The sequence below is a fragment of the Vombatus ursinus genome, unplaced genomic scaffold (assembly GCF_900497805.2).
Source record: "Vombatus ursinus unplaced genomic scaffold, bare-nosed wombat genome assembly UNPS02014863.1, whole genome shotgun sequence".
In the NCBI taxonomy this organism is placed as follows: domain Eukaryota; kingdom Metazoa; phylum Chordata; class Mammalia; order Diprotodontia; family Vombatidae; genus Vombatus; species Vombatus ursinus.
Window position 1 is genome coordinate 22,361,391 of NW_020954641.1, and position 20,134 is coordinate 22,381,524.

Sequence of the window (20,134 nt, forward strand, 5' to 3'; positions counted from 1 at the left end):
TCTGCAAAACTCCCCTGAACCAGTTGTGAGTCATTTTACAGTTTAAGGAAGTGGGAGTACCAGCCCTTATCATCTCACACCTGGACGACCTTAACAGTCTCCTAAGTGGCCTATGTGACTAAAGCTGGGAATCACTGAGGGGTGAGAGGACTGAAAAGTTTCAGCCTTTCTCTTTCCTCACACTCCTCCTTCCCCGCTGACCACGTGAGAAAGATGGAACCAACGAAGGAAAGTGCATCCACTGAGATGGATGTGGAAAGTGTCATCCAAGAAAGAGACAGCTTCCGGGAGCATGATCCCTCAGAGTGGAAAAGAAGTCATGTCTATGGGTCCAATAAAGGAATCAATTGTGACAATCTAACTGAGTGGCCTGCCTGGGAGTCCTCACACATCTATAAAAGGGGGGAAAAAGACATCCCGTACTAGGAATTGTTAGTTACCACTATGCCACTCTTATATCCCACATATTGCTTCTCTACCACTGTAACTTTAAACTTGAACTCCCTCTTCCCATAGATACTTTGTATATTTATAGGAAAGTGGACCCAGGCTTTTTAAGAGGAATGTTTAGTACCAATTGTTCTTAATGTATCATATTAATAAATGCCTTTGCTAAAAGCTAGCTGTCTCTGTTCTGTTGTTGTTGAGTCATTTCAGTTTTGTCTGACTTTTCATGACCCTATTTGGGGTTTTCTTGGCAAAGGTAACAGAATGGTTTGCCATTTCTTCTCCAGCTCATTTTCCAGATGAGGAAACTGAGGCAAACAGGATTAAGTGACTTGCCCAGGGTCAAATGGCTAGTAAATGTCTGAAGCTGGATTTGAACTCACCAAGATGAGTCTTCCTGATTCCAAGCCCAGTGCTTTATCCACTGTGCACTTGTTAGTCAAATCTACTGGATAATTACTAATAGAAAACACCCCTGTGGGAATTTAGGAAATAAAGTTTTAGAAGTGACGTCCCACAGGGTTAAGCCTAAAACTTGAAAGTAATCAATCAGTCACCTGAGTGGCGATCCAACCCAACATACAGCAACTTATTTTTCACTGAGCAGCATACACCTACATCCATCAACCAACATAAATTACATATATATATATATATATATATATATACATATATATATATATATACTTCTATCAATAAGATTAAACAAAATGGGATAGGGAAAATAAGAGGGAGAAAAGATTCTATCCTTTCCTTACTATAGTCAATGTGGACTTAAATAAATACTTCAAAAAGTTCAAAATACCCAGTAAGGAACACTACCAAGATGGGCAGTGAAATATGGTAGTAATTTCACCTAAGAACTTTACAGTTTTAAATTGGAATACTAGGATGCCATAGAAATGGCACACCATACTGAAATTGCAAATTACTTGATTATTTTAAGGTTAAAACCAACTTTGGCAATTATTAATGATGGATAGAATGTCACTGAATCAAGTTTTTTTTAAAATGTTATATAACTAATCTTCCTGTCTCCAGGACACATAAGATGGTTTTTATCTAAAGTCCTTAGGAGAGGAAGGGGGAATATCAAACAAGAAGAAGGGATCAAGGGTAGGGGAAGAGAGACAGTAAGAACAGGGCTGCCTTAAAAAAAACAGATTAAAGTAACTGGAGGAACATAATAATGTGTTTACAGCAGAAGGGGGAACATGAAACTGAAAAGTTTCTGCACAGACAATACTAATGCATCAAAGATAAGAAGGGAAGGGGTCGAATGGGAAAAAAAATCTTTGTATCAAATTTCCCTAATGAGGGCTCAGTATTCAAGATATAGAAATAATTTTATATTTATATATATATATACACATATACACATACATATAAATGTGTATGTATGTGTGCATACATGTATGTATATGTATATATGTGTGTATACATATATATGACTAATAATCATTCCCCTATAGTGATGTCATTTTGGTCTTCTTCGACAACAAAGGACAACAACCAACCAACCAGTTGTTCCCCAATAGATGAATGGTCAACAGATATGAACAGATATGAACAAACAATTTTCAATAGAACTGCAAAGTATTCACAGCTATATAAAAAAATGTTCCATATAACTAATAATAAGACAAATGCAAATAAAACCAACCCAGAGGCTGGAAGGGAAGGAGAAGGGTACATGGGATACTATAGTGATGTAAGAAACAGAAAATATCAATAAAACTTATTTAAAACAAAATTCCATTTTGTATCTCTTGTTCTATTTTTTTTCTAGGTTCTCATGTAGTTCTTGTGGCCATATAAGGTTCTACGTAGAGCTACATTTTTTTTTCTGGGACAATCTCCTCGGTTTCTCTCATTCCAGGACATTTCTTCATTGTGTTTGGCATTTTCTTCCATTTACTCAAATCTAACCCCTCAGCTTCTGAATTGGGGTTTTTGTGTCTGAATCAGATTCTGCTCCCTTCTTTATTATTGGATGCTGTGGACAGGTCCCTCTTGGTCCTGGATGTGGTGACCCTACCTTCTGCAGGAATTACTAGGTTTGACCTCATTTTTCTGGTGGGTAACCTTAGATTTTGGCTTTGTCTCCTTCTCTGCCTCTTTCTTTCACAGTTCTGAACCCTGATTTGGTTCTGTCTCTTGTTGTGAGCCTGAAAGATCCCACTCAAATGTTGATCCTGGAAGGTAACCTCCTGGGAGACCTAGACTAGGTTAGGTGCTTTTCTTCCCAGGTGTTGCCTTGATCCCCTTTCCCTGTGCTGTGGATAGAGTGTAGGATGCCTGGGTGATATGTTTCCTGGGTACAGTGCTATCTGAACACTGTTCACCCTGGGCACTAGGATGCCTGGGTGCTGATATTGACTTGTTCCTTGATATATCTTGGCAAAGCTGCTTAGGCACTAAACTACTTGAATGCTAAGCTGACTAGGCACTGACCTACTTGGGCCCTGCATGCTCTGTTATCTGGGTGCTATGCCTCTGACCAGGGCTGCCCGGGCTTTGTGCTGCCTGGGTGCTGTGCCCTGCCTGATCTAGCTCTGCCTTGTGCTGTACCTCTCACAGACTGTCTAGGTGCTAAACTGTAAGGGCGCTGAATTACCTGGGCTGTCTCTTTGGTTTCTGCCTGCCTGAGCTTGTCTCCATTTTCACAAGATTCTGGCAGCATTTTTGTGCAGTCCTAGACTGGAAGGAGGAGCTTATAGAAGTTTCTCTTTGATTTTATTTATTATTGTTCCTTTTGGTGCATTTGTAGAGCTTTATTGGGGTGTTTGTTGGGGATCTGGGCAACTCTCTGTTCTAACAAGCTGCCACCTTCCCACAATTTTGTGCTTCAGATCTTTTAGTTTGGCACTTGGGAGGGTACATGGAGGGGCAGAGGAACCTTCTCTGCTTTTTTCCCTTAAGGAGTAAACTGCCTTATTCTCCTTAGAGTTGTGGCCAAGAGATCTCTCATCTCTTCAACTGGAGATGCTTAGCTCAAGGCTCAGAACCACAGATACACCAAAGTAGCTAGTACCCTCAGGCTCATTATTATCTTTTCTTTGTGTGAAACTTTCTGATTGTTGGGTTGAAGTCTCCTTGGGGAACCTTATCTGCACCTTCTTACTAATCTTACAACAGACTGAAAGGAGCAAAGATCCCTCTGTATCTATTGTCAATTGATTGCAAAAAAAAACGGATAAAAAAGAAAAGGCAATCTTAAAAGCTCTCCTCAAAATAGGCATTTCTTAGGGATATTACAGCATGTTAAAAATCACACAAATTTCTATAACATATACAACCACAGAAATAACTTTGTTCAATAAGTTCCTAATAACATCAACAAGGATTTGTTTTTTTAAAGAGATATGTCATCCAAAAAGGTATTCATTAAGATTATGAATGATGGCTTTTTTTGGTTTTGTTTCATCAAGCAAATATATGAATATGAAAGTTTGTCTAAAACATTTTAAGGTATATACTTACTTAAATGAGATAATAATAAAATTATTCTATTTGTTCTTGTGACCCCTTCTGAACTTTTTTCAACATATTTTTCTAGATTTTATTGTCATTATTATCATTTATGTAGTGAATATATTGGGTTTTTGATTCTGCTTTTTTTCTATACCACACTTTACATGCCTTCTTATGTTTCTATTTGTTGTTTCTTGTGGTGCAATAATGTTCCATTATATTCACATATCAAAATTAATTCAGCTATCCCTTAGTTATTGAACATGAGTTATTTTTAGTTTTTCACTATTACGCCACTATGAATTTTTTTCTGCAGGGCAGGTTGGTAGCATTGTGGATAGAGTGCTGAGCCTAGAGGAAGACATATCTTCCTGAATTCAAATGTGGCCTCAGGCACTTACTAGTTGTGTGACCCTGACCAAGTCACTTAACCCTGTTGGCCTTAGAGAAGGGAATGGCAAACCACTCCAGTATCTCTGCCAAGAAAACCTCAAATGGGATCATAGTTAGACAGGAATGCATAACAACAACATGAATTTTTCTGTACAGATTGTCCTTTTCCATCTGTCAGTAACAACCTTAGTGTATAGCCCTAGTAGTGGGTTTATGGAGTCAAAAGATATAAAAAAAGTTTCATAGTTATTATTATATAATGCTATATTTCTTTTAAATGATTTTAGCATTTGACAATTCTACCAGCAGTATATATAATAACATGCCTATTTTTCCAGAGCCCCATCACCGTTAAATTTTATTCTTTATAACTCTCTTGGCCAAATTAATGGACCTAAGGTTGTATATAGGAATTTTTTAAACTTAAGTTTCTCTGATTTTTCAAGGCATTGAACATTTTTTTATGTGGCTAGTGATCATTTGTTTCTTTTTGGGAACCTAACTCTAACTATTCATTTCTTTTTACTACATATATTGAATCTTACACTTATATATTTGTGCTAATTTCTTATATATTTTGAATGTTAACTTTTTATCAGAAATGTTTTAGCAAAGATTTTTTTCTAGTCTTTTAAAAAATTCTAGATGCATTTGTTGTTATTTTAAAACTATTTAATGTTTTATACATAAGTAAATCAATATATTGTATCCCTTATAATTTCTTTTCTTGGTTGAATAATAAAATGGATGTTCTTTTCCATAACTATAGTAAGTATAATAGTCTATCATCTCCTCATTTAATTTTTTTTGTATATAGGGACCATTGTTACATTTTCAATTGTTTATAGTAGGTAGTATGGGATGTAGTCGTAATCCCATTTTTCACTATAATGCTGAACAATTTTTGCAAAAGCTTTTCTCAATAATGAATTCCTTCTGCAGTATTTTGCAATCTTGGCTTTATGAAATACCAGATTATCATACAGCAGAATATTGCCAGGAAGGAAGGAGTTAGACCAAAGGTTCTGGCCCTGGCCTTCTGAGTGTACCTCAGTTCCAGCTCCACAGTCAATTAAAAAGTCTCCTCTTCATCACATGGGTAGCAGACTGAAACCAATTACAGAATGTATGGACATGCTTCAGATCTCTCCAAGACACTTCCATTAAACATCCTCATGCCTCTTCAGAAGCAGGTTCTGCAGCCTCTTCCACGAGGAGGACTATCTCAGCTGTGCTTGCTAATGCTTACTCACCAGCGCCCTGGACATCCTTCCCCACCAGCTTACATAAGAAACTCCTAGATGAGGTAATTATTTATTCTGCAGGTCAGCACCTCTTCTGCAATTTATAGTCAGAGAGTTGCCTAGAAAACTGAGAGGTTGGTTAAATTAACTTTCCTGGGTCACACAGTCAGAGTGCATGAGAAATTGAACTTGAACCTAGCTCTCTATCTCCTCTGTGACACTGCCAGTCTTTTTTACTAGATTGTTTTCATAATTACTAGATTGTTTACATAATTTGAGATCTGACAGTACAAGTCCTCTTTTCTCCTTTTTTTCATAATTCCCCTTGACATTCTTGTCCCTTTGTTCTTCCATATAATTTTTTTTTCACTTGTCTAATTCTATGAAATATCCTATCGGTTTTTTTCTATAGGAATGTCATTAAAGCTACAAATAAATTTGCATAGTTTTGATAGCTTCACTATATTGGCTTGATCTAGCCAAGAACATATAATAATTCTCCTAATATGTAATTCTTCCTTTCTGTCTATTAAACTTGTTTTATAATTAGCCTCTGTGATAAAATGCAAACTCCTTAGCTTGACATTTCAACTCCTTTCATAATTTGGATCCAACCTACTTTTTTGTACATTACTATCTTTTGTGCATTTTATATTCCAGTCAAACAGACCTACTTGATATTTCCTAAACTTGGCACTCCATTATTCACCTCCACGTTTTTGCACTAGTTACCTGCCATTTCTAGAATGTGACATTTTCTCACCTCTGTCTCTTAGTCTTTCTATCTTCCTTCAAAGTTAGCTCACATGTCACCCCTTATGAAAAGCTTTCCCCAATCCCCTTAATTGTTAATGCTTACTTTCTCTCCTTCCTCCTTGAATTATCATGTATACACCCATCTGTTTACATGTTGAATCCCTCCCAGTAATTGTTTGTGTTTGTTTGTTTTATCTTATGTTTGTTTCCTCAGCACTTAAGCACAGTGCTTTCTAAATGCTCGTTGGATTGGGTCAGAGAGATAAAAACAGAGGCCGAGGGACCCTGGAGCAATGGAGGGTGAGGGAACCCCAGCTGCAGTGCCCCAGAAGTGCTTCTACCCACCACGAGCTCACTCTAACCCTATGGCCGAACACCCGCTGCGCTACCCTGTGAAGCCAGAGGAGATGTACAGGTCTAGGCTCTACCCCAAGTTCTTTGTCCCACTGACCCACAACCAGAGCCATGATGACCCAAAGTATGAGAAAGAAGAGGGAGCTCAGGCCCAAGTGGAATTTGCTGACATAGGTTGTGGCTATGGTGGTTTGTTAGTGGAACTATCCCAGATACTCCCAAACATGCCAATCCTTGGCCTAGAGATCCGGGTAAAGGTCTCAGATTATGCTCAGGATAGGATCCGAGCCCTTCGATCTACTTCTGGGGGTGGCTTCCAGAACTTCGCCTGTCTTCATAGCAATGTCATGAAGCATTTAACCAACTTTTTCCACAAAGGGCAGTTGACAAAGATGTTCTTCCTCTTTCCTGACCTATACTTCAAACGGACCAAACACAAGTGGTGAATCATCAGCCCTACATTGCTGGCAGAACATGCCTACGTCCTGAGAATTGCGGGGGTGCCGGTATATACCATCACTGATGTGATGGACTTTCACCACTTTGAAGAGCATCCCTTGTTTGAGAGAGTACCTCTTGAGGAACTGGTTGATGACCCTATTGTGGGACATCTTGGAACTTCAACTGAAGAAGGGGAGAAGGTTCTTCGAAATGGGGGGAAGAATTTCCCAGCCATCTTCCCGAGAATTCAGAACTCTGTTGCCTAACTGCCAGCCCCTGCTCCACTCTCCCTGGACACTGATCTCTGGCCCTGCCATATCTAGATCTATTCTCTCTGTGTCTAGGAAGAATGATAGAGGCTCTTCTGCCTTCTGGGTGGGAGTGGGCATCTCTGTGTTGCACTGTTTCTGCTCCAGGCCTGGGAGCTGAAATGAGAAGGGAAGGGACCAAGATGTTCTGAGCAGCTTCCTTGACTCCTTGATTGTTCTTCAGGCCATTTTTCACCAGGAAGCAGATGGAAAATGCACACCTTTGAGCCTAAGACAAGTTAGAAAGTGTTCCTGAGTTAAAGGGGATTGATTCTTTAGAACCCCTTTCATCCAGGATGTGGTCTGTATAGCTGGAATAAGAAAACACATTGCACTACCAGCTAAAATAAAGGGGGGGGCAGAAAAGCATTACATATTCAGGACATATAGTCACATGAGGAAGTTCTGGAACTATGGGAGGGCATGGGTGAGTGAAGGATGTGTGTTGACTTTAGCTTAGAACTAGTAATAGAGAGGAAGGCTCAGTAATGTGATAAGCCTAGATTTTAGGGGAACAAACTTCAATGAATTCAGACAGAGGATAAATAGGAGTACATGAATAGGGCTCCATGATGGGAGTCTAAAATTCTACAAAGAAAGTAAGCCCTGAGTAGATTGGAAACTTTTCAGAATTAAACTGTAAACACAAAAAGAAATGTCCAATGAGTAGAAAAAGGGGAAGTTGTCTAAAGAGACCAGTGTGGCTACATAGAAAACTCATTGACCAATTTAGATTTTTTTTTAAAATATGAATAGAAAAGGCAAGAAAGGGCCGGTAAAGGAAGATGAATAGAAAAGTGTGGAACAGTCTAGTAAGAAGGGTGTTTCTAGTACCAAAGTTCAGAATAGACTGAGACTGGCAAAGAATGCTAAAGACAGTAAAATGATTTGGTCTTTTTTTTCCCATGATTTTGAGAGAAATAGGGTAATCAAAGAAGGGACAGGACCATTGCTCAGAATAAATGGGATAATAATAACATATGACAAAAAGAAGTCGAAGCTGCTCAATTCTCATTTTGTTTCTATTTTCTTTTCCAAGAAGAATGGTCTTTGGCTTAAAAAGGACAGAAAAAAGTGGTGAACAGGGAGTTGCCACCCAATATAAATTGAGAAATAGTAAAAAAGCACTGAGTTGTCCTTGACGAGTTCAAGCCATCTGGCCTTTGTTTACTAAAAGAGTTGGCAGATATGATTGCTGAGCCACTGCTACTAATTTTTTAAAGATCCATGACAGACTCATGTGCAACAGGACTGGAGAAGGTCAAATGTTATGTCTATTCTCAAAAAAAGAGAAGGTGAAATAAGCAAACCATACCCCAGTGAGCTTGACTGTTGATCCTTGGCAAGATTCCAGAATGGATTATTGGAGTCGTAGTTAGTGATTATTTGGAAGAGGAAACAATAATCACTCAGAGCCAGTCTGACTTTGCCAAGACAGGTCATGCCAGACTAACTTCTTTTTTTTTTTTTACAGTATTACTAGACAGTCAGATCATCAAGATACTATAGATATAACCTTCCAAGATTTTAGCAAAGCATTTGGCAAACTCCCTCATAATCTTCATTGACAAAAAGAAGAGATGTGAGCAAGATAATAGTGAAGTTTGGTAGATTCAAAGGTGGCTGAGTGGCTGGCCCCAAAGAGTAGTAATTAATGGTTCTAATCAACTTAGGAGGAAGTTCTAGTGGAGTCCACCAAAGATATGTACTTGGCTAAGATTGTTTCATATTTAAATCAATGACTTAGATAGTAACAAAGATGGCATACTTTTCCAAAATGACTCAAAGTCAGGAAATACAGCTTAGATTTTTTTAATGGCAAACACAAAAAAGAGCTAAATAGTCTAGAACAGAAGTGTGAAACTTGTAGAGCAAAACTCCCAAATGAGGCCTGAACCAGATTATAATTGGGAAATATTTAATAAAATAAATAAAAACACAATGGAACATAGATAATGCTAATTTGGTGTTTTCTTTTCTTTTTTCTTTTTTTTTTTTTTTGATGAGGCAATTGGGGTTAAGTGACTTGCCTAGAGTCACACAGTTAGTAAGTATTATGTGTCTGAGGTCGGATTTGAACTCAGATCCTCCTGACTCCAGGGTTGTTGCTCTATCCACTGTGCCACCTAGCTCCCCAAAATGGACAGGTGACTTGAAAGATTTTTTTTTCCTTTCTTTTGGTGAGGCAATCAGGGTTAAGTGACTTGCTCAGGGTCACACAGCTAATGTGTCAAATGTCTGAGGCTGAATTTGAACGCAGGTCCTCCTGACTCCAAAGCCAGAGCTCTATCTACTGCACCACCTAACTGCCCCTTATTTTGGTGTTTTCTAAGTCAAAATGCCATCACAGGGATCTGTTTCTATTTGAGTTTGATACAACCAGTCTAGAACATGAAATAAAATATAATGAGAAAAAATTTAGTAGGAATAAATGTCAAGTCTTACAGGGGTCCAAAAAATGTTCAAAATGGGGAAGGATTGACCAGATAAATTCCTTTGGAAAAGATCTGGGAGTTTTAGTAGATTGCAAGCTCTATATGATTCAATGATGTATGGCAGCCAAAAGAAATGATCGTGATGTTAGACTGCATTAAGAGAAATATACAGCATCCATAACTAGGGAATCTATAATCCCACCATACTCTGCCCCCGGTCAGAGGTTGCAATACTACATTCCATTCTTGGCAACACATTTTACGAAGAATATTGATAAGAATAACTAGAGCCAGAGGAGGTTGACAAAGATCAATCAGTGATCAAACAATACACATTTACTAAGCACCTATTACATGCCAGCTACTGTTTTAGATATCAAAGATGCAATTACAAATGTGTAAGAATCCCTTCCCTTAGTGAGCCTACATTCTACTGGGGGATGCAACATGTTCACAGATAAGCAAATATAGTATGTATGCAAAAGAAAAACAAAATTTGGGCAGGAGCACTAGAAATTGAGGGAATCAGGAAAGGCCTCTCATAAAAGGTATTGCTTTACCTGAGCCTTAAAGGGAGCCAGGGGTCACAAGAAGTAAAAGTAAATAAGGAAAGGCACATGGTCATAAGGTCATGCAAAAGTATGGAAGTGAGAGATGGAATTTCATCTACAAGGAACAGCAGGTACACCAGGTTTGCTAAAGCATAGAGTGAACATGCAGATATGATGTATAATCAGCCTGGAAAATCAGATTGCAAGAGACTAAAATGTGAGCTTGTATTTTATTCTAAAGGAAACAGAGATAAATGTTAGCATAGTGAACGAAGAAGAGAGATCCCAGGACAGAGTCTAGAGATATTCACATATATGCTACAATTTAATAAGATGGAACATGTATGATGATTCTTAAAAGAAGATTGAAGAAGATTACACAGTTAGAAACAACAGAGCAGTACCATGAAAACTTGGGGAAGAGAGGGTATCCAGAAGGAGGGGGTCACCAATATGTCAAACATTGCAGAAAGATTAAGAAGGATGTAAACTAAATGGATTTGGTCATTTGGTCATTGGATTTGGCAGTAAAGAGACCATTGGGCACCTTGGAGAAAGCAGTTTCAGTCAAATAGTAGTAGGAACGAAGAGCAAGTTTCAAGGAATTGAAAAGTGAGTAGGAGGTAAGAAAATGAAGACAATGAATACATATATAGACAGTTTTTTCTAGAAGTATGACAGATACAGAGGAGAGATGTAGAATAATAGCTTAAAGGAATGGTAGGGTTAAAGTAAAGTTGGTGGAGGTGATAGTGATGGTGGTGATTACTGAAGTCTAGAAAAGACCTGGACACATTTGTGGACAGCAGGAAAGGAGCCAGGGGATAAGAAGTAGCTGAAAACTAGGGGAAAAAAGATAAGGAATTGTCAAAAGGATGAGCTTCAAGAGCTGGTAGGAGTGGAAGGAATCGAAGCCATAAGTAGAGGGATTGCATTAGCAAGAAGGAAAGCCTGAGATTGAAGCAAAGGAAGGAGAGGGATGATGAAGTGACATGAGGTTCAGAGTTGGGAAAGAGAAGGAGATCTTGAGGGATACTCTCAATTTCTTAAGTGAATATACAAGGTTAGGGTCTCTCCTGAGAAGGAGAGAAGGGATAGTGTAGGTTTCATGAAGAGAGTAAGGAAAGTTTAAAGTGGCCACTGTGGGGAGTCTGAAAGGGAAAAGTAAAGGGATTGGAAGGGCAGCTAGGTAGCACAGTGGCTAGAATGCCAGGCCTGGAGTCAGGAAGACTCATCTTCCTGAGTTCAAATCTGGCCTTAGATACTTACTAGCTGGGTGACCCTGGGCAAGTCACCTCTGTTTCCTCATCTGTAAAATAATCTGGAGAAGGAAAGGACAAACCAGTCAAGTATCTTTGCCAAGAAAACCCCAAATGAGGTCTTAAAGAGTTGGAGATGACTGAAACTACTGAAAGACAACAAAAGAGGGGGGAGTTGGCATGCAGCATTGAGCATCCAGTTGGGATTAGGTAACAAGCATTTGTAGTGAACCCACTGAGCACAGTTGTGTGAAATCCATTACTTCCACACCCTGGTAGAAGCATTGGAGAAGGAGCAGACAAAGCAGATAGGAGGAATCCGGGTTTGTAGCTTGGAAAGGGATGAGCAGAGATAAAAACAAGGTATTTGAGGATCTATAATAGTATAAAGTTGAGCTGATTGACCAATGAATGGGTAAGAATTTTGAAGGGAAGAAAATAAGGAGAAAGTGGGAATGCTAGTCCAGAAAAACACAAAGGATTGGAGTGTCTGGACATTGCAGTGAGGACAGAGAATAGGTTTAGGAAGAATTAAACACAGAAAGAGATAGCAGGGCAGGAAGTTCTAGTTAGAGAAAGGAATTTCAGAGTGATAGATTGTGGCAGTATGAAAAGCCTCACACTCATGACATATGATGATCGGCTGAAAAGCCTGGGGACGGGCGGTCCAGAGAAGAGAGAAAAGACTAAGGAATGTGATAGCTGAAGGATTGTTTCATGGAAGAGGGATTGGATTTGTTCTTTGTGATCCCTGGGGAAGCTAGTTGGCACAGTGGATAGAGTGCTGGGCCAGCAGTCAGGAAGACTCCTTTTCCTGAATTAAAATCTGGCCTCAGACACTAGCTGTGTGACCCTGGCCAAGTCACTTAACCTTGTTGACCTCTGTTTCCTCATCTATAAAATGAGCTGGAGAAGGAAATAGTAAACCGCTCTACCAAGAAAACCCCAAATTGGGTCACAAAAAGTGAGACACAACTCAACAACAAAAACATTTGGCCCCAGAGGGCAGAACTCTGAGCAATGAGTGGAAATTGCAAAGAGGTAGATTTAGACTTGGTATAAAAACTTCCCAACAATTGCAATGATCCCTAAGTGGAATGAGATGCTTCTGAAAGAAGTTTCCTTCCTGACAGCTCTTCCAGTAAAGTGTTAGATGACCACAGGTTGAATGTATTATAAAAAGGATTCTTGTTCAGTGATGGGGTGGGCTAACTGGCCTCTAAGCTCCTTTTATATTCTGAGATTCTGTCATCCCATGACTTCAGAAAACAGAGTTCTCTTCACTATTTGTACTCTGAAAAATGTTTTCTTCATCAGTGGATATAAACTGGATTTATTCACGTTCTTTCTGACCGACACTCTCTCTGCTATCCTTCTTGTGACTTCTGCATATCCTTCTCTGACAGATGAAGCTGGCAATATATAAATAAAACAGAATTCAAATCAGGTGTGATGTCATGAGTGGCCTCTTCTATTAGGGCTTTAACCACCTGTGATTAAAATTTTGCTCTCTTCTGAAGCAGTTTGGAGGGGAACCCCGTTATCGCTATTAAAGCTTGATGTAAGGATTAAATATACCCCTTATCCTGCCCCAACTACCAGTGTTACTGGAACTCTAGACTGACCCATGCCCTCCACAGTTTTCCAAAGTCAGACCCGAATCCCACTGAAATATCAGCAGCTGGACGTCGGAGAGTCGTGGGTTAAGGTTAAGGGTGGTGAGCGCATCCTCCACCCCCAGCCAGGGAGGAGCCGGGTGGAACAACCAGGTAGATGCACCTGACAAGTTACAGGTAGCTTTCACTCAGAGCTTTGGGGAATGCGGCGAACTCTTGGGGAACGAGGGGCAAGCGGATACTCTCCTCGGAACGATCAGGGTTGTAGGTATCTGCGTCTGATGACCCCACAGAGAGAGAGGGAGAGAGAGAGAGAGAGAGAGAGAGAGAGAGAGAGAGAGAGAGAGAGAGATCTCGCTGGGACTTCCCCTTCTTCCCCTGGCCAGCTGACGGAGTGGGAGGAAGTGGGACTGGAGAGGCTGGGAAGCTCCCAGTTCTCTGTTTCCCATTTCTCCACCTCAAGATCGGAAAGGAGGAAAGAACGCTGGAAACTCTGAGCAGGACTGCTCCTCTCCCCGGGTCCCCTTCCCTGGCCACAGGAACTTCCAGTTCCCAACCAGCCGAGAAGATTGGGTCGGAGGACTCGGAGTTTGGCTCCCGGGGCAGGGGGAGCGGAAGGACGATGGGGGTTCCTCTGGGCCACAACCCCAGAATGCGGGGGTTTCATCAGAGCTCAATTCCCCTAGGCAGCTCTCTAATTGGGGGTTCTAAAAGAGGTAGAAGGGAGAGGGTTTGTTGTTTGCCCCCCCCACCGACACGTGTATGTGCATGTAAAAACTTAGTGATTTCTGTCATTCAAACCAGAATTTAAGAGTAACAGATCTGGGTGTGAATCTAGGTTCTTCATAAACCATCTGTGTGACTTTGGGCAAATTGCATAACCTCGCTGATCTTCCCTCTCCTCATTTGAAAAAACGTAGGAGTTGGACTAGATGACCTCTGAATTCCCTTCCAGCACTAAATCTGTGATGCTGGGTATATATCTAGGTCTAGTGTTCTATGTATCTGTTGTTTATAACAAATAGATTTTCTTTCTTTGTAGGGGTGCAGGCATATCTGTGCATCAAAGCACTGTGGGATTGTGACTGAGCTCAAGTGTATTTTATCTTTTTTGTCTGGGTCTGTGTGTGCCCATGTGTGAAAACGTGTGTATGTAGCCATTTGTCTCTGTTTATACACATGTACATGTGTATAGTTCTGCATTTATGTATTATCCTAGCTGTCTATAAGACTATCTGTATTATATGAGATAGGGAATGACATAGGGACTGGATCTGTGGTTATCACCAGTCTAGGGAACTCCCTGGCAAAGAAACTCCCTCTGCCAATGAGGGTTGGCACCTCTGCAATGTACAGTTTTAGAAAGTTAACTAAAGCAACGTTGTCAAATGCAAATAGAAAAGGGGAAGTAGGGGGCACTAATTGAATCCCTGCAAGTCTCATACTGACTTAATTGTAAAATGTAATGTTATATATATAACATATCTGAATATTTTAAGTAATATAGTATTGCATTTTTATTTATTTTGTTAAGTATTTCCCAATTACATTTTAATCTGGTTCAAACCAGATTCAGGAATGTTGTGGGAGTCCTTGAGCCTATAGGAGTGACTCCCCCGGCCTAGTGTATTGAGAGTATAAGTGAAATATCCATGGTCACAGAGCCAATATGTGAAAGAAGCAGGTCTTCTGGTTTCCAGGGCAAATTTCTATCCACTGCACCATATTGGTTTTGGTGGTATAATGTAGATAAAGCACTTTCAAATCCTTAAAGCACCATATAAATGTGAGTTATTATTATTATAGCTCTGTCCATCTGCATGTCATTTGTATACATGCATGTATGTATTGAACCATAGAAGATGACAGAATCAATGAATGTCAGCTCTTTAACCACCTTAGGGAACATCTAATCTATGATAGGATGGGTTTGAAGTATGGGAAATTTTTTAAAGTGCTTTTGGTAGGTAAGCCAAGAATCCCAGGAGGCAAAGAGCTGTGTGAAGACAGTTTCCCTACAGCTAGCCACAGTCATTTATCATTCTTTTCATTCCAGTTTTAAAATATTAAGAGTGGCAATTTAATATCTATAATACATATGAGAGAGAAAGAGAGAGAGAAATCGAGCCCCTAAATGTGTTTGTGATCATAGAGCAGTTATTGGGTAAAGAAGAATAGGGTAAAAGGAAGACCAAAATGTGCAAGAGTTGCTGAGTGTGTGCAATGCAGGTGCTAAATGCTGGCAGAGTGTAAAGAAGGCAGGCCCTCCTTGGTGTCCCTCTTATGCTGGGTTCTAGGGTCGGGTGGCTGTAGCTGTCCAGAAAGGCTGTAGGCCATGGGAATCAATGCTGATCACCAGAGTGATTTAAGCATTTTCTGAATTATGAGGCCAGGCCATGGCAGATGTAAGTATCTGAGTGGTATAACTCTACATGGGAACAAAGAGAGCTCAGGAAGATATCAAGTGAACTCAAAGTTTGATTTTGAGTTTGACTGATGGCAATTGGAAATTGTGTAAGTAGGAATCTGGAATGTATAGTCTTGGGAAAAAGGGACTGTCACTCCAGTATTTCAAACTACTTCCTTCTCGCTTCCTCCCATGGAATACCATATAGGAATTAGCTGTCAAATAGTTAAACTCACAGACTCAGAGCTAAAGGGACTTTAGAGATTATTCTAGCACAGGATCCTTAATCTTTTTGTGTGTTGTGGATCCCCTTGGCATTCTGGTGAAGCCTATGCACCCCTTCTCAATAATTTTTATTGTCTACATTCATAATTGAAAGAAATGTTATATTTGTTCCAATCTAAGTTCATGGATCTCCTAAAATCTACCCATGGACCCCTTGAGCATCAGTGGATCCTAGATTAACAACCCCTAATCTAGTCAAACACCTCATTTTCCAGCTTAGGAAACTAATATGCAAAAAGGGTAGTTTCTCTTCCATTACCATGTAACATGATCTAAAGATTTGTTTCTATCTCTCTGGTCCTTTCCCTGTGGTCTGTGCCTGATTCCTCACATGAATATGTGCCTAACAACATGAATATTATATCTATATAAATCACCAAATCATATCTCCTTTCTTCCTTTATCCCTACCCAAAGGTCAGAGAGGAATTTCCTCTTATTAGGCTACCTGGGACTCAGAGGTTTTCTGTTTGTGTTATTGATACAAACAAAAAAGGAACTGCTTGAAATCCCCGGGGTTCATGAGTATTTTTTTTCTGTGTTGCAATTTGGAAGCTTAGTTTCGTAGAAAGTTGCTGGGGTATATAACATGGAGGCGAGCAGTGAAGCCATAGATGCAACTGAAGCCTCAGCATCTTCAGGACCTACAGAGCCAGCAAGGTGAGTATCCTTGAGCTAAAATCAATATGAATTTTTAATTGTTTGTTGTTGTTATGATATGTGAAGAGGGGTTATATGTATTTATTGGTATATTTTACACTGTTCGGTAAAAGGTTTCTTATATTCAAAGGTAGAGGAAGAAGGTTTATTTAAATCATTTTTACTTAGGACAGCTTGAATAGGACTTGGTTTGTTTGTTTTAGTTGCTAAATCTCATCTTCCATGTCTTCTAAATCTCATTTTCTACATTCTCTTAACTCAAGCAAAGACTAAGAGAGATCTGCTTTATACTATATATTACCTTCACTGTGATTTATTTTTCTAACATTTTAATTAATTTAAATCCTGAGGCTTTTCCTATTATCAGTACTAACGTAATAACAATGTGATACCCCATCAACACCCAAGGTCTTTCATCCTATTTTAATCAGCTTATTGATGATGAAGAGGTCTTTTGATAACCTTTTAAAGATTTTATTTTTCTTATTGTCAAAGAGGGCATGCCTCTAAATCACAAGTGAATCTACAAGGAACTCACTGATCCAGAGTTTCTGGCTGCCTAGACTGTGAGAGAAATCAAATTGATTATTATATTATCTGACTAACTTGGCCAACTTTACTTTGGGCGTAACGAAATTTTTTAATGATATTAAATTATTTTCTTAAAAGCTGCTTAAATTTATGGACATCTCAAAGAAAAAAGCTATACATTTTCTTAAAATGTCTTACATTTGTCACATTATACTTGTTCTGGTGAAAACCTGTTTCCACCACTATCATAAACTTGACACAAAACAAAAAAATAATCAAATCCCACCTATTGGCTCACTTATTTCAAACCAATTGCTTGAAAACTACTAATACTACTACCACTGGTATTACTATTACTACTACTACTACTGTCACCACCACCACTACCACCACCACCACCACTACTACTACTGCTACTATTACTACTACTACTACTACTACTACTAATAATAATAATAATAATAATAATAATGATAGTAGTAGTAGTAGTAATACAAAGAATTTAGGCAGTCCTTCGGAAGAATTTTTTTAATTAGAATTTGACCTATTCATTCCTTTTCTTCCATCCTTCCTTAGAAAGAAAGCACACTAATGAAGTTTGCAAAGCACTTCACAAATAGAATACCAGGCTTATCAATACAATTTTATTTTTCCTTTTGTTTCTTATTATTAACATTGTTGAGCCAAAGAAGTGAATGACAGCTAGAAAAGTGAAGAAGAAATGATGTATTTGAGGTTGGAGCACCATGGGGCAGCCTTTCCTGTTTATCACAGAACAGCATTTCAGAGTTGGAGGGGATCTCAGTGGCAATTTAGCCCACCATATGCCTGAACAAGAATCCTCTCCGTCAGACCTGGCAAGTGGTTGTGCAAGCTTTGCTTAAAGACCACCAAGAAGAGAAACATCTCTACCCACCATTTTGTTGGGAAGCCTAAATTTCCCTCTTTGCAGTTCTGTCCTCTGAGACCAAAAAAAACAAATCTAATTCCTTTTCCATATGACAGCCATTCAAATACTTAGAGGCAGCTATTATGTTAACCCCACCCCACCCCAAATCTTCTCCAGTCTAAAAATCTCTAGTACATCTAACTCATCCCCTTCTTGCATGAACTTTGAGGTCCTTCCCTCTCTTGGTTGCCTTCCCTTCCACTTTCTTCATGTCAGAAGAACTGAACACAGTACTCCATAGGATCTGCCTCTCTTAGCCTCCTATTACCTTGTCAGACTTCTTATACCTTACTCCCCCCCACCCCACACATACTCTGCAATCTAGTGACTCTGGCCTGCTTTCTGTTCCACAATCAAGATACTCCAGCTCTCAGCTCCGGCATTTACTCTGGCTGTCCCCCATTCCTGGAAAGCTTTACCTCCTCATCTTCACCTATTGCCTTTCCTGGCTTCCTTTAAGTCCCAACTAAAATTCCATCTCCTACAGGAAGCTTTGCTCAACCCCTCTTAATTCTAACATTTTAATTAATTTCAATCCTGAGGCTTTTCCTGTTATCAGCACTAAAGTAATCTCTAATTCAAAATATAGAAGTTAAATGATTTGAACAGGGTTACACAGCTAGTAAATCTCACAGGCAGGATTTGAACCCAACTTGTCTTGACTATAGTCTTCCTTTTCTTAATTATTTCCTGTTTACCTTGAATATAGCTTGTTTGTACTTATTTCTTTGCATATTGTCTCCTCCAAGGGCAAGGAGTATCTTTTTCCTTTTCGTATCTTCAGTGCTTAACACAGTGCCTGGCACATAGTAGGTGCTTAATAAATGTTTATTGACTGAGTATTGTTTGCCATATCACTCTGTTGGTCCATGCTATGTTTGCAGATCATTGAAATTCCAAGATATTTTTCAGAAAAACCCTATGTCACTATGTGGCCTTGTGGAAATCATTTCATCAGACTGGCCTTCAATTTCTTCATTTGTAAAATGAGAGAATTGGAATGCTAATACTCTCACTCTACAAATACATTTCTCCAGAGAAGTTTTTATCAAATGATTCAGGATGTATTTTGTTTCTATTTTTAATTTAGTCCCCATTAACCCTGTTTTATGTGAATTTGCCATGGGGATTTTAGGAATAACTTTAAAGTTGCATAGGGGCAGTGTGACATATGGAAGTCATACTGAATTAGAGTCCTGGGTTCAAATTTTGCCTCAGCTACTTACTATTTTGCTAAAAGAAAGTCATCAGGCCTCTCAGTACCTCAATTTTCTCATCTAAACGAAGATAATAACACTTGCAATACCTGCCTCACATTCTAAGAGAAGCATCATATGAATTACTCCTGTCACTGCTACCTTCACTACATTTTGGGAAACTTCAATTCCATAATCTTCCTTTCTCTAAATACAGTCAACAAGCATTTATAAAGGGCCTACTCTGTTAATCATTATACTAAGCACTAGACACATTCATTTTGTTCAAACTCCTTTTATGAGAGGTTGCTGTAATACACTTGAACATAAACATATAACATAACATGAGCAATATCATAATAGCCTATTTGAACATCAGCATTAGTCTGATCTCAGTACAGGGAGGGTGGGGAAAAGATCAAGGAAGTGTGATCTGGTCCCCAAAGATGACTTAATAGCCAGTCTTTTGTCTTTTTCTCTCCCACAGATGTGTCGTCAGCAACTGGTCATCTCTTTATTTTCTTTGCTTTTGTTGGCAACTCCTCTCATGGCCACATGGGAACTGGAAAAAAATGGTAGCTATCCTCTTATTTTCTGTTGAATACATGGGTATTTATTAGGAACGTGCCTTAAGTGTTCCTACTTCTGGTGTTTCTACTGCCCAAGGTAGCAAGAACAGTAAAGTCCCAGTTTTGTGGTCCATCCACAAAACTTCCTTCCTCTTTCATGTATTAAAAAGATCATCTCTTCAAGGTAATGTTGGATGAGATAGACAGATAGACAGATAGACAGATAGACAGATAGACAGATAGACAGATAGACAGATAGA

At 39.2% G+C, this 20,134-nt stretch overlaps 1 protein-coding gene and 1 pseudogene across 3 annotated transcripts in view; both read left to right on the forward strand.

Annotated features, from left to right (window-relative positions):
- Positions 1-6,607: 6,607 nt before the first annotated feature.
- On the forward strand, positions 6,608-7,515 carry LOC114027618 (annotated as a pseudogene).
- A 5,855-nt stretch (positions 7,516-13,370) lies between these two features.
- Positions 13,371-20,134, forward strand: part of IL12B (interleukin 12B) — a 14,640-nt gene continuing 7,876 nt past the window's right edge. For 2 of the 3 annotated variants that reach the window (XM_027841901.1, XM_027841903.1), the window contains exons 1-3: positions 13,477-13,542; positions 16,525-16,629; positions 19,793-19,880. In XM_027841901.1, the coding sequence (XP_027697702.1) occupies positions 19,793-19,880 (88 nt within the window). In that variant the 5' untranslated portion in view covers positions 13,477-13,542; positions 16,525-16,629. Of the gene's footprint in view, positions 13,456-13,476; positions 13,543-16,524; positions 16,630-19,792; positions 19,881-20,134 lie in introns of those variants that run through there. The other variant, XM_027841902.1, reaches the window with a different exon arrangement.